Here is a 12,780-nt window from a genome sequence, read left to right on the forward strand (position 1 = left end):
GGGGAGATGGAGCGCTATCGAACTGTATAATATTGAAGTGAGTAGAAATGAATTTTGCTCACCGGAGCAGGTTGTGTAGATTGGGCAGACCTCTAGATATTGTTTATAAGTGAAGGCGATCCCTTCTCTGGCATGCTGCCCATCAGATGTACTGTGGCAGATAGTGTTCCTCTCCCAGAAATTCCACCACATGTACGTACTTTTAGTTGAAGATCCAGAAGGCGCTTCCATTTGAAGGTTTAAATCCCAATTCGATTGTCAGCGTTCTATCAGCCAAAAACTGTTGATTTTTGGAAAATTGTTTTTCTCTCTGTGGTAAGTAAGGATGTAGGAGGCCACCACTGTTAGGGATCACCTAATGCATGCTAAACAGCCAACTGTTGTGAGTTCATTCTCTGGTTCACCAGTTGTGAGTTCTCCTTCCAGACTCCCTCTAGTGGTGATGGGAGCTAGTGAGGCTGATTTGATCGGTGGAGATCTGCCACCTGAGAATGAGGATGACGATTGGATCTCAGGAGTCTCAGATTGGATTTAAGACAGCCGACGCCCTATTCAGTTGCTGGTGATTCCTTCTGGCTTGTCAGCTCTTGGTTTTCAGCTCTGTTCCAGTCATCTGAAGCTAAGTTTTTCTGCTAATGTTCACACTTGATTTTCTTGGTCTATTCAGTTTTTTGTGTGGTCAACCAGCCCCGGCTGGGCTGTGCTGAATTTCCACTCTTAGTTATCTGTATTTGCCAATTTGCTTTTTGTCCCTTATTAGATTGGCCTCTTTTTGCTCTGTCTCAGAATATTTCAGAATGCTGATATAGTGGGAGAAGACTAGTGACTTCAGGGTTAATTTTGCTATCAGAAGTGTTGGACATTATTTTTGTAGGGTTTTTTGCAGGTTGCAGACAGTGTCTTCCCTTTCCTTTCCTGTCTAGTTAGTTTGGGCCCCATCGTTTGCTCAGCCTATTTTCCTACCTGTGTTTGTGTTTTCATCTTATTTCACCGTCAATACATGTGTGGGGGCTATCTATTCCTTTGGGGTCTGCACTGGGACAGTTAGTTTTCCCTTTTCTTGCTTTAGGCTGTGCACACGCTGTGGTTTTGGCCCTGCGGAACCGCAGCTGTTCCGCAGACATGGTACTTTACCATGTTAGCCTATGGGTTTTCAAAAAGGCAGTGCTCACGCTGCATTTTTTTCCGCGCGGTTTTGCTGTGGGTTTTTTTCCGCAGCATGTCAATTATTTCTGCGGATTCTGCTGCGGTTTCACACCTTTAACATAGTAGAGGTGTGAAACCGCAGGCCAAAACGCAGCAAAACCGCAGGTCACTTTACCTGCGGTTTTACCTGCGTTTCCGCGCGGAAAAAACCGCAGCGGAATCCGCAACGTGTGCACATAGCCTTAGGCTTATCTAGTTCTCCGGCCGTGACGAGGCGTCTAGGAACATTGTAGTCATGCTCCATGGCTACTGCTAGTTGTGTGGTAAGATCAGGAATCTGCATAGTTACCAACCACTCTGGTTTTTCTGGGCTTAGCATGTTTAGGTTTTTTCCCCCTTCGGTGACCCATTCATAACAGCCAATTGAACACAATAGAGAAAAGAGCATGCACAAACAAGGGATCACCCAATATCATAAAAAATATATGACCTTTATTATACGACAAAATTTCACAACACTGCGGAAAAAACACTTTAAAAACATTTAAAAGGGCAAGGGCAGAAGAGAGCTCTCTTCTGCCCTTGCTTTTCTCCACTGCGCTCCACTTCTACCATCATGCCCTTAGGCTTATTTCAGGCACTTTAACCAGCCATTCTTCAATATACAGGTTGTACATTATCCCATCTCACTTGAGAGGGATAGAGGTGCTTTAAACTGCTAAATGATATTTTGAGGTCCTGGAAGTGGCCCCTCTCTTTGATCCATGAATCCTAATGTATTTTGATTCAGTGTGAATGCTAGGATTTTTTTTGCTATTTAAGCTCATTTTCTGGGCTCAGTATTCAAGGTCCCTTCTAGTGGACAATATAAAGGGAGCTTTTCTGGGCTATCACATATGTGCAATTTCCAAGGAGGGTTCCAATACCAACATTAGTGCGTGCATTGTATATTTAGTAATTCATTATATTGGAATTTTTCACTGTGTCTTGTGACTTGTTAAAGTTTGAAATTTTCAGCCTTGTATACTACATGTTCAACATTTATTATCTACTCAGTGTCCCTCTGATTTAGAGCGAGCATTTATTGTCAAGCAGCAAGGGCATGACCTTATTATGGGTCCAGTTTCTATTATTGCTTGTTTGCAATTTTAAGTGTTTTTTCGCAGTGTTGTGAAATTTTGTCGTATAATAAATTTTTTATGATCTTATTGGGTGATCCCTTGTTTGTGCTTGCTCTTTCCTCTATGGTGTTCTCTCTGTGGTAACAGTTGAGCACTCGGGGTGCAATTGTCAATTTTCACAAGTGAATGGATTTAAAAAAAATAAATAAATAAAATCATTGTACCCAACTCATTTTAGCAAAATAAGCCTTCATCAGGTATCTAATACAATATATCTTGTATGAACTATTTTATGCATTAATCCATTAGTTATGGGTGCAGTTTCCCAAACTGGGCATCCAATCATTACCCTTTTCCTCTTGTGGGTCCCTTGAAATGAATATTTGCTTGTATCTAAGTATTGTGAAATCCAAATGACTGTATAAACCAAATGAGGGACCAGTGTTAGTGGAAAACTAATAATCACCCCCCCCCCCCAAAAAAAAAGTATAGCTTAATTACCACATACAGTAGGGTTAATCAAACTATTTGTAATATTTTAAACAAATATTGGTGTCTACTTAATAAGGATCCAATATTGAATGAACTGATGCCAGAGAGACCTAACATATTCAGAACAGGAAAAGCAAAGAACCGCATAGCACCCAGCTTGGTGCATAATAAAGGGAATGTTTTTAGAATACCGATAACGTTATTCATTCCAAAAATTAGCTGAAATCTACAAATGTGGGGGGAAAAAAACTGACTGTAAAATCACTGATCATGGGATAAAGTATACTGTATAAATGACAAAAACACCAATCTTGTTCAGGTTCGACCAAGAACTGACATGTCACTCAGATTTTGTCATATACATATGCTTCTCACAAAATTAGAATATCATCAAAAAGTTAATTTCAGTTCTTCAATACAAAAAGTGAATCTCATATAGAATCATTACACACAGAATGTTCTATTTGAAGTATTTATTTCTGTTAATGTTGATAATTATGACTTGCAGCCAATGAAACCAAAAAGTCATTATCTCAGTAAATTAGAATAACACCTGCAAAGGCTTCCTAAGCATTTAAAAAGGTCCTTTAGTCTGTTTCAGTTGGTGCTGCAATCATGGGGAAGACTGCTGACTTGACAAATATCCAGAAGGCAGTCATTGACACACTCCACAAGGAGGGTAAGCCACAAAAGGTCATTGCTATAGAAGCTGGCTTTTCAGAGTGCTGAATCCAAGCATATTAATGGAAAGTTGAGTGGAAGGAAAAAGTGTGGTAGAAAAAGGTGCACAAGCAACCGGGATAACCGCAGCTTTGAAAGGATTGTTAAGAAAAGGCCATTCAAAACTTTGGGGGAGATTCACAAGGAGTGGACTACTGCTGGAGTCATTGCTTCAAGAGCCACCACACACAGACGTATCCAGGACATGGGCTACAAGTGTCGCATTCCTTGTGTCAAGCCACTCATGACCAATAGACAACACCAGAAACGTCTTACCTGAGCCAAGGAGAAAAATATCTGGACTGTTGCTCAGTGGTCCAAGGTGTTGTTTTCAGATTAAAGTAAATTTTGCATTTCATTTGGAAATCAAAGTCTCAGAGTCTGGAGGAAGAGTGGAGAGGCACACAATCCAAGCTGCTTGAGGTCTAGTGTGAAGTTTCCACAATCAGTGATGGTTTGGGGAACCATGTCATCTGCTGGTGTAGGTCCACTGTGTTTTATCAAGACCAAAGTCAGCACAGCCGACTACCAGGAAATTTGAGAGCACTTCATGCTTCCCTCTGCCGACAAGCTTTTTGGAGATGGAAATGTCATTCTCCAGCAGGACTTGTCACCTGCCACACTGCCAAAAGTGCCAATACCTGGTTTACAAACAACAGTATCACTGTGCTTGATTGGCCAGCAAACTCTCCTGACCTTAACCCCATAGAGAACCTATCGGGTATTGTCAAGAGGAAGATGAGAGACACCAGACCCAACAATGCAGACGAGCTGAAAGCTGCTATCAAAGCATCCTGGGCTTCCATAACCCCTCGGCAGTGCCACAGGCTGATCGCCTCCATGCCACGCTGCAATGATGCAAAAGGAGCCCCAACCAAGTATTGAATGCATTTACTGAAAATACATTTCAGTAGGCCAACATTTTGGATTTTAAAATCATTTTTTCTCACTGGTGTAATAAAGTATTCTAATTTACTGAGATAATGACTTTTGGGTTTCATTGGCTGTAAGCAATAATCATCAACATTAACAGCATTAAACACATGAAATCACTCTGTAATGACTCTATCTAATATAAGTTTCACTTTCTGTATTGAACGGAAATTAACTTTTTGATGATATTCTAATTTTGTGAGAAGCACCTGTATGTGGTGCCATGTGATTCCGTACTCCAATTTGTTTTTGCTCCCTCTGTGGGATCACCTCTTTCATGATTAATTGAATATTCATCATGTCAAACAAAAGCCACCAGACCTTTTGAGAGTTGAGGATTTGTAAAAAACCGCAGGTAAATCTGCAGGTCCTAAGGCCTGCGGTTTCACATCTCATAATGATAAGGTGTGAAACCGCAGCGGATTCCGCACAAAGAATAGACATGCTGCGGATTGTAATCTGCACGGAAAAATCTGCAGCATGTTCACAGCGTTTTTTGTTTTACAATTGAAAACAATGGTACTGTACAACGCAGCAGAAACTGCTGCGGAACCGCAGGGCCAGAAATGCTGTGGATCTGCAGCAGAATCCGCACCGTGTGCACATGGCCTTTGATTTCCAACAACATGTCTTAGTAGCAGTATGTTGCAAGTTTTGGTTATTTTTTAAAAAAAAAAAAATCAGGGGCTCATAGTCACTGTATATTTCTAGTTTTCCACTAACATTGGTCCTGATTTGGTTTATACAGTCAGTTGGATTTCAGAATACTTGGATACAAACATTTAAATATTCACTTAATGAGACCCATAAAAGGAAAAGGGTAATAGTGATTGGATGCCCAGTTTGGGAAACCACATCCATAACTAATAGATTAAGGTATAAAATATTTCATACGTGGTATATTGTAATAGATACCTGATGAAGGCTTATATAGCTGAAACGTGTGTTGTACAATAGTTGTGATATTTTTCTTTTTTAAATCAATTTTCTTGTGAAAATTGACAACTGCATCCCGAATGCTCAACTGTTGGTACAGCAAAAAAAATATTTTGTAATTTGCTGAAAATCAACAGTTTTTGGCTGATAGACCGCTGACAATCGAATTGTGTTTAAACCTTCAAACGGAAGAACTTTCTGGATCTTCATCCAAAACTAGGTTCCCTCTCAGAATGTCTTTGTGTGGGTTTCCTCCCACACTCCAAACACGGGGAGAACATACAAACTCCTTGCAGATGTTGTCCTTGGTGGGATTTGAACCCAGGATCCCAGCACTGCAATGCTAACTACTGAGCCACCGTGCTGCCCCCAGATAGAAAGTACTGGTACATAGGGGAGGACCTCACGGCTGATCATCTATGGATTTTGTGGTCTTATTTGTGATACTTTTCCCATTGACCACAAGCTCCTTGTAGCAGTGCGGTGACACGGGCTGTGTAGTGTAGCAGAACGCCTCCCGTTACATCTCATTAGACATGAGATCAGTGTGTAATAAGAGCCGCTGGATTTCCTCAGGGTACAACGCTACAGTTCTTGCTTATGGACAAACTGGATCTGGAAAGACCTTCTCCATGGGAGGAGCGTACACCCATGACCAAGAGAATGAACCAACAGTGGGCGTCATCCCGAGAGTTGTAAAGGCCTTATTTCGGGAAATTGAACAAAGGACCGACTGGGAATTTCTTCTTAAAGTTTCTTATTTGGAGGTACATTTACAAGTCCTTTTTCTGCAAACTTGTAAAGTTATTGTCACCTGGTATACAAGAGCTTTTCAGAAAAATCTTCCCCAGATGCCGTTTTGTTGTAAACAAACATTCTGTGTTTTTACTTGCCCTCCCCAGGTCCAGTGCTAATTTCTGCTGCTGCTCCTGTTGTCTGCAGTGCTGACATCACGTCGGCAGCCAATCAGTGACCCGATCAGCTTCTGCCATCTGTATACACAGAGCTGCTGAGTTCAGTGATTGGCTGCAGCACTGTAGGCATGACATCAACACTGCCAACAAGACACCAGTGCAGCGGGTGAAACTGCACAGAACCCGGTTAAGATGAGTAAGACGCTGGTTGAAAGTTTACCACTAACTAACGGATTATCGTATTGCGGCCACAATGATGAGTGAGGTGGTTGAAATCTAAAAACCCTTTTAAAGAGTCTTTTCTCATTTTACAAAATGAGTCGCCACTATATGGTCAGTGGTGATCCCACCCCTGGGACTATCAAGTGGGTGCAGCGCTGATCTCTGACTGCCACGCTCCCGGCCGATTGGCTATCCCAGCAACCAGTGAAGGGGATGCAACTCTCCACCAATCGGGGGGGGTCACTTCATTTTCTTATGGGGGTTTCAAAGGCCAAACATTAACTGATCGTAAAGTGAGTGATTGCCTGCTCTGCCAGTGTGGCGCCATGAGATTACATGGGAACATAGATCCTGAATTTATTTTTGAACTTGCTGTTAAGTTAAAGTTCTGATTGTAGAATTGGGCGTCACTAATTCTTTATGGATTTTTTTTTTTCTTTCTTTTTTATCAAGCTACCGTTAAAATGAGGGGGGGTGAATTTGTCCTGTCCAGAATGCAGTGCTACCATAAAACGGCCAAGAGCAGTGCTGTATAATATCATCCACGTCATGGGCTGGCGCTCTTTATAATGATCTCACACTTGTCCTTAGCGCACATAGCATTATCTAGCCTGGATAACATGAAGACAAGTGTCTTAGGTCTCGGTGTTATAAAATCGCAATAAATTCTTATTGTAGTCTCTCCTTTTTTTTTTAAAAGATTTATAATGAGGAAATTCTTGACTTATTATATCTTCCCCGGGATAAAGCGTCTCCAATTAGCATCCGTGAAGACCCCAAGGAAGGCATAAAGGTAAATCTTGGCCCCTCGGTATTGCATCGGAGCTGCGGTCTGATCGTATAGAGCTAAGTGTTCTTATCCCCCTTCAGATCTGCGGCTTGACGGAGCGAGATGTGAAGACCGCCGTGGATACCATCAGCTGCTTGGAGCAGGGGAACAGCTCCCGCACCGTGGCTTCTACGGCTATGAACTCCCAGTCCTCTCGCTCACACGCCATCTTCACAATCGCTATAGAGCAGAGACGAGGAGGAGAGAAGTACGGGAATGGCTTCACCATAGCTGACATGCTTTGGGGTCCTGTTGATAAATTCCCTTTTTATATACATATATAATAGCGATAATCCACCTTCACTTTTATAGAAATGGTAGCTTTCGCTCCAAACTGCACCTCGTCGATCTGGCTGGGTCAGAAAGGCAAAAGAAGACCAAAGCTGAAGGTGATCGGCTGAAGGAAGGTAAACATAGAATATTTTTTATAGAAAATGTATATTTTTCTTTTTAGTACAGCATTTAGCAACATTTCAGATTGTTTAATTTATTTTACACTTCAAATGTTAACATGAAGATAGAGGAGTTAATACTGGTGAGAATCCATGTAGTGTGTGTGGGAGGAGCTAGAAGCAGAGCTCCTCCCTCCTGTATAGCGGCTTGGTGTCGGTAGTAATGGCCATCTCTTCTGTAGTGCGGGTGGGAGGAGCTAGAGGCAAAGCTCCTCTCTCCTGTAGAGCGGCTTGGTGTGGGAAGTAATGGCCATCTCTTCTGTAGTGCGGGTGGGAGGAGCTAGAGGCAGAGCTCCTCCTGTAGAGCGGCTTGGTGTCGGTAGTAATGGCCATCTCTTCTGTAGTGCGGGTGGGAGGAGCTAGAGGCAGAGCTCCTCCTGTAGAGCGGCTTGGTGTCGGTAGTAATGGCCATCTCTTCTGTAGTGCGGGTGGGAGGAGCTAGAGGCAGAGCTCCTCCTGTAGAGCGGCTTGGTGTCGGTAGTAATGGCCATCTCTTCTGTAGTGCGGGTGGGAGGAGCTAGAGGCAGAGCTCCTCCTGTAGAGCGGCTTGGTGTCGGTAGTAATGGCCATCTCTTCTGTAGTGCGGGTGGGAGGAGCTAGAGGCAGAGCTCCTCCTGTAGAGCGGCTTGGTGTCGGTAGTAATGGCCATCTCTTCTGTAGTGCGGGTGGGAGGAGCTACAGGCACAGCTCCTCCTGTAGAGCGGCTTGGTGTCGGTAGTAATGGCCTTCTCTTCTGTAGTGCGGGTGGGAGGAGCTAGAGGCAGAGCTCCTCCTGTAGAGCGGCTTGGTGTCGGTTGTAATGGCCATCTCTTCTGTAGTGCGGGTGGGAGGAGCTAGAGGCACAGCTCCTCCTGTAGAGCGGCTTGGTGTCGGTAGTAATGGCCATCTCTTCTGTAGTGCGGGTGGGAGGAGCTAGAGGCAGAGCTCCTCCTGTAGAGCGGCTTGGTGTCGGTTGTAATGGCCATCTCTTCTGTAGTGCGGGTGGGAGGAGCTAGAGGCACAGCTCCTCCTGTAGAGCGGCTTGGTGTCGGTAGTAATGGCCATCTCTTCTGTAGTGCGGGTGGGAGGAGCTAGAGGCACAGCTCCTCCTGTAGAGCGGCTTGGTGTCGGTAGTAATGGCCTTCTCTTCTGTAGTGTGGGTGGGAGGAGCTAGAGGCAGAGCTCCTCCTGTAGAGCAGCTTGGTGTCATTGCCATCTTCTATGCGGTGTGTTGGAGGAGCTAGAGGCAGAGCTCCTCCTGTATAGCGGCTTGGTGTCGGTAGTAATGGCCATCTCTTCTGTAGTGCGGGTGGGAGGAGCTAGAGGCACAGCTCCTCCTGTAGAGCGGCTTGGTGTCGGTAGTAATGGCCTTCTCTTCTGTAGTGTGGGTGGGAGGAGCTAGAGGCAGAGCTCCTCCTGTAGAGCAGCTTGGTGTCATTGCCATCTTCTATGCGGTGTGTTGGAGGAGCTAGAGGCAGAGCTCCTCCTGTATAGCGGCTTGGTGTCGGTAGTAATGGCCATCTCTTCTGTAGTGCGGGTGGGAGGAGCTAGAGGCACAGCTCCTCCTGTAGAGCGGCTTGGTGTCGGTAGTAATGGCCTTCTCTTCTGTAGTGTGGGTGGGAGGAGCTAGAGGCAGAGCTCCTCCTGTATAGCGGCTTGGTGTCGCTGCCATCTCCTTTGCGGTGTGTTGGAGGAGCTAGAGGCAGAGCTTCTCCCTCCTCCTGTATAGCGGCTTGCTGTCACTGCCATCTCCTATCTCCGTAATGTAGCAATCTGTGTTCACTGAAAGCTGTGTTTACCCAGGAATTGCCACTGAAGGATCAGGAGGAGAATCAAGCTGACTTCTCTGAGATATATTACAAGTTTCTTATTTTCATGTGAAACTTAATTAATGAAATAAGAGTGAAACAGACATTACTTTAGGGTGCCGGGAATGAACGCTTTAGCCTGCATACACTCTCAGAATTATTGCGCTTTTTTTTTTTTTTTTTTTTTTTTTTTTTGAGCTCTGTTTTATATTATTGCTTATAGTACTGTTCTGTGGCAAATATGTTGTAACTGTATGGTGTGTTTTGTGATTCCTGACTTGGAGGCATGTTGGCAGGATTTTTAGAACTTTGACAACCAAAAACCAGCCACAACGAAAACTATCACAGCCGGTATCATATGATGCTTGCCAACACACCGCTATTCTTGTGCTGTCACCACATGAGTACTGCCTTCTGCTGTAATGACAATAGAAGAATGTACTATTCTGCCACAGGCAAAAGGGGTTAAAGGGATCCTGTCACCAGGTTTGGCAGATAGGAGTTATGGCCACCGCGTTTCAGGGCTGAGACTAGTGTTCTATAATTACGGCATTATAGAATGCTGTATGTCGGCCCTCAAAGGCCATAACTCATATTTGCCAAACCTGGTGACAGGTTCCCTTTAATATAAAGGGAGATCCCCACAAAGTGTTGATAAATTAACCACTTCACGCTGCAGTGTTTTGTTTTGTTTTTTTTCTCTTCATTTTTCTCCTCCCTTTCCACAAGCCATATATATTTATTTATTTTTTTTTTTTTATTCTGTCCCCATGTAAAGGGCTTTCTTTTCACTACGATTTGTGCTTTTGAGTGACAAAATAATGTCATTTGATGCATTGGAAAGCCGGAAAAAAAAATCCAAGTGTGTTGAAATTGCAAAAAAGCGCAGATCCACAATTTAGTGGGTTTTTTTTTTTGCAGGTTTTTATGCCATGTTCACTATACGGTAAGGGTGTGTGTGCACACGTAAGCGTTTTTAAGCATTTTTACCAGCAAAAACGCTTACAAGAAGCATCCCATTCATCTTAATGAGTTCTGCACTTTTTGTGCATATTGATGTGGTTTTTTCTGCAAAAAAAATCGCGGTAAAAAACGCAGCCTGCTCATTAATTTCGAGGAAAAATATGCATTTCTAACTACTTTCTATGAGACTTGGGACGCTCCGGAAAAAACGCATAAAAAACCGCGCGTTTTCTGGGAAGGAGTCCGGTTTTCAGTTGGTAATCTTCTGTATACGTGGGTACATAGCCTTAAACTGACCTGGCAATATAATTCTCCAGAATGATTACACCAGAATATAGGAATTGCATTGCTGCCATAGAAAATGGGAGGAAAAAAATGGAAAAAGTGCTATATAGTGTATACATGAAATATGCATCTGCAAAAATTGCTATGAAAAAAAGGAATGTTATTGGCACATTGGTTCTATGGCATCAATGCAGTTCCTATGTTCTAGAGCAGTGGTCCCCAACCAGTAGCTCGGGAGCCACATGTGGCTCGCGGTCCCATGAATTGTGGCTATATATAATTATATATGTTCAGATTAATTTTATATTTTGATCAGGATTTAACGAGCGCAGTGATGCCAAATGTGTATTTTTTTTCTTGAAGCTGTGATCATATGATTGTGCTATACATCGCAGTGCGTCACTACGTATACTGAAAATCACCAGTATGTCAGAAAGGGGTTAAACAAAATAGTACACAATGTTATCAATGCCACAACGTTCCATTTTTTGTGCTCAAATATTGACTTTTTGGTGAAAATGTTTACTCTGGGCAACCCTCTTAAAGAAAACAAAAAAACAAATATCCTAAAATAAAAAAGTAAAAAATAATTTGCAAAAATTGCATGGAGGTAATAATAATAAGGGTATTTAGTAAACATAATTTTGATCAAAAGAATGTAGAAGCCATCCCGCCACGTCACGGCAACCCTTGTGGGACAGTCCTAACTCTTGTATTTAAAACCTTTTCACTTGTCAAGTGACGTAAATGTGAACCAGTACTGAGGGACTGACCCACCAGTAAAAACATAGGCCAGATAGGATGGATTTTCCAACTCAGAAACAGGGTGATCACACCCTTATATGCACAGAATGCACATTGAACTAATGTAAATGAAAAACTAGGTCTGAGCTGAAAAGTAAATTAATGTGTATGCAAGATGTAAATGCATAGAAACACATGACCTTTACACAGAGAAAACAAAAAGCAAAAAACAAATATCCTAAAATAAGAGTAAAAAACAAATTGCGAAAAATCCATGAAGGTAATAATTATAAGGGTATTTAGTAAACATAATTTTGATCAAAATAATGTACAAGCCATCCCGCCACGTCAAGGCAACCCTTGTGGGACAGTCCTAACTCTTGTGTTTAAAACCTTTCCACTTGTCAAGTGACGTAAATGTGAACCAGGACTGAGGGACTGACCCACCAGTAAAGCATAGGCCAGACAGGATGGATTTCTCAACTCAGAAACAGGGCGGTCACACCCTTATATGCACAGAATGCACATTGCACTAAATGAGAAACTAGGTCTGAGCTGAAAAAGTAAATTAATGTGTATGCAAAATGTAAATGCATATGAACACATGACCTTTACAAAAATAAATATCCTAAAATAAAAGGGTAAAAAACAAATTGCAAAAATTGCATGAAGGTAGTAATAAGGGTATTTAGTAAACATAATTTTGATCAAAGGCACAAGTGATAGGGAGCAGACATATGCTTTATCTAAAGTGATATAAACCTTATTGGATTTGCGTGGGGGGCAAAGCAATTCAGTACCCCCTATGGAGTTATGTTTCTATAAATTAACACTTCACTGTACGTACATTCTGTTATGTAACTTGTGGCTTCCTGTCCCGCAGGTATCAGCATTAACCGGGGCTTGTTGTGTCTGGGCAACGTCATCAGCGCTCTGGGAGATGACTCCAAGAAGGGGAGCTTTGTACCCTACAGAGACTCCAAGCTAACGCGTCTTCTGCAAGGTAAGACTCTGAAGTTCTGCTTATTGCACATTGACAAAGCCATAGTATATCTTATGAATATTGCATTGTCGGGGGGCTGGCTCTCTGGACCCCGATATTTTCTGGAGTATGCATGCGTTCTGCTGTGCCGCTATTGGCAAAGGCGCAGCACTCGCCACAATGTAGTGGCTTCAGTTGATTGGTCCTGGTCTGACTCATTTAATATGAAAGGCCTATCCTATTGCTTGGAGAAT

General features: G+C 42.8%; 1 protein-coding gene across 3 annotated transcripts in view; it reads left to right on the forward strand.

Annotated features, from left to right (window-relative positions):
• The window catches only part of KIF4A (kinesin family member 4A), a 93,753-nt gene that overhangs the window by 4,640 nt on the left and 76,333 nt on the right, over positions 1-12,780 (forward strand). For all 3 annotated transcript variants that reach the window (XM_073556128.1, XM_073556126.1, XM_073556127.1), the window contains exons 4-8: positions 5,925-6,115; positions 7,185-7,277; positions 7,355-7,521; positions 7,626-7,720; positions 12,428-12,547. In XM_073556128.1, the coding sequence (XP_073412229.1) occupies positions 5,925-6,115; positions 7,185-7,277; positions 7,355-7,521; positions 7,626-7,720; positions 12,428-12,547 (666 nt within the window). The remainder of the gene's footprint in view (positions 1-5,924; positions 6,116-7,184; positions 7,278-7,354; positions 7,522-7,625; positions 7,721-12,427; positions 12,548-12,780) is intronic.

Source organism: Dendrobates tinctorius, unplaced genomic scaffold, assembly GCF_039654945.1.
Source record: "Dendrobates tinctorius isolate UK_male_01 unplaced genomic scaffold, ASM3965494v1 ptg000231l, whole genome shotgun sequence".
NCBI classification, from domain to species: Eukaryota; Metazoa; Chordata; class Amphibia; order Anura; family Dendrobatidae; genus Dendrobates; species Dendrobates tinctorius.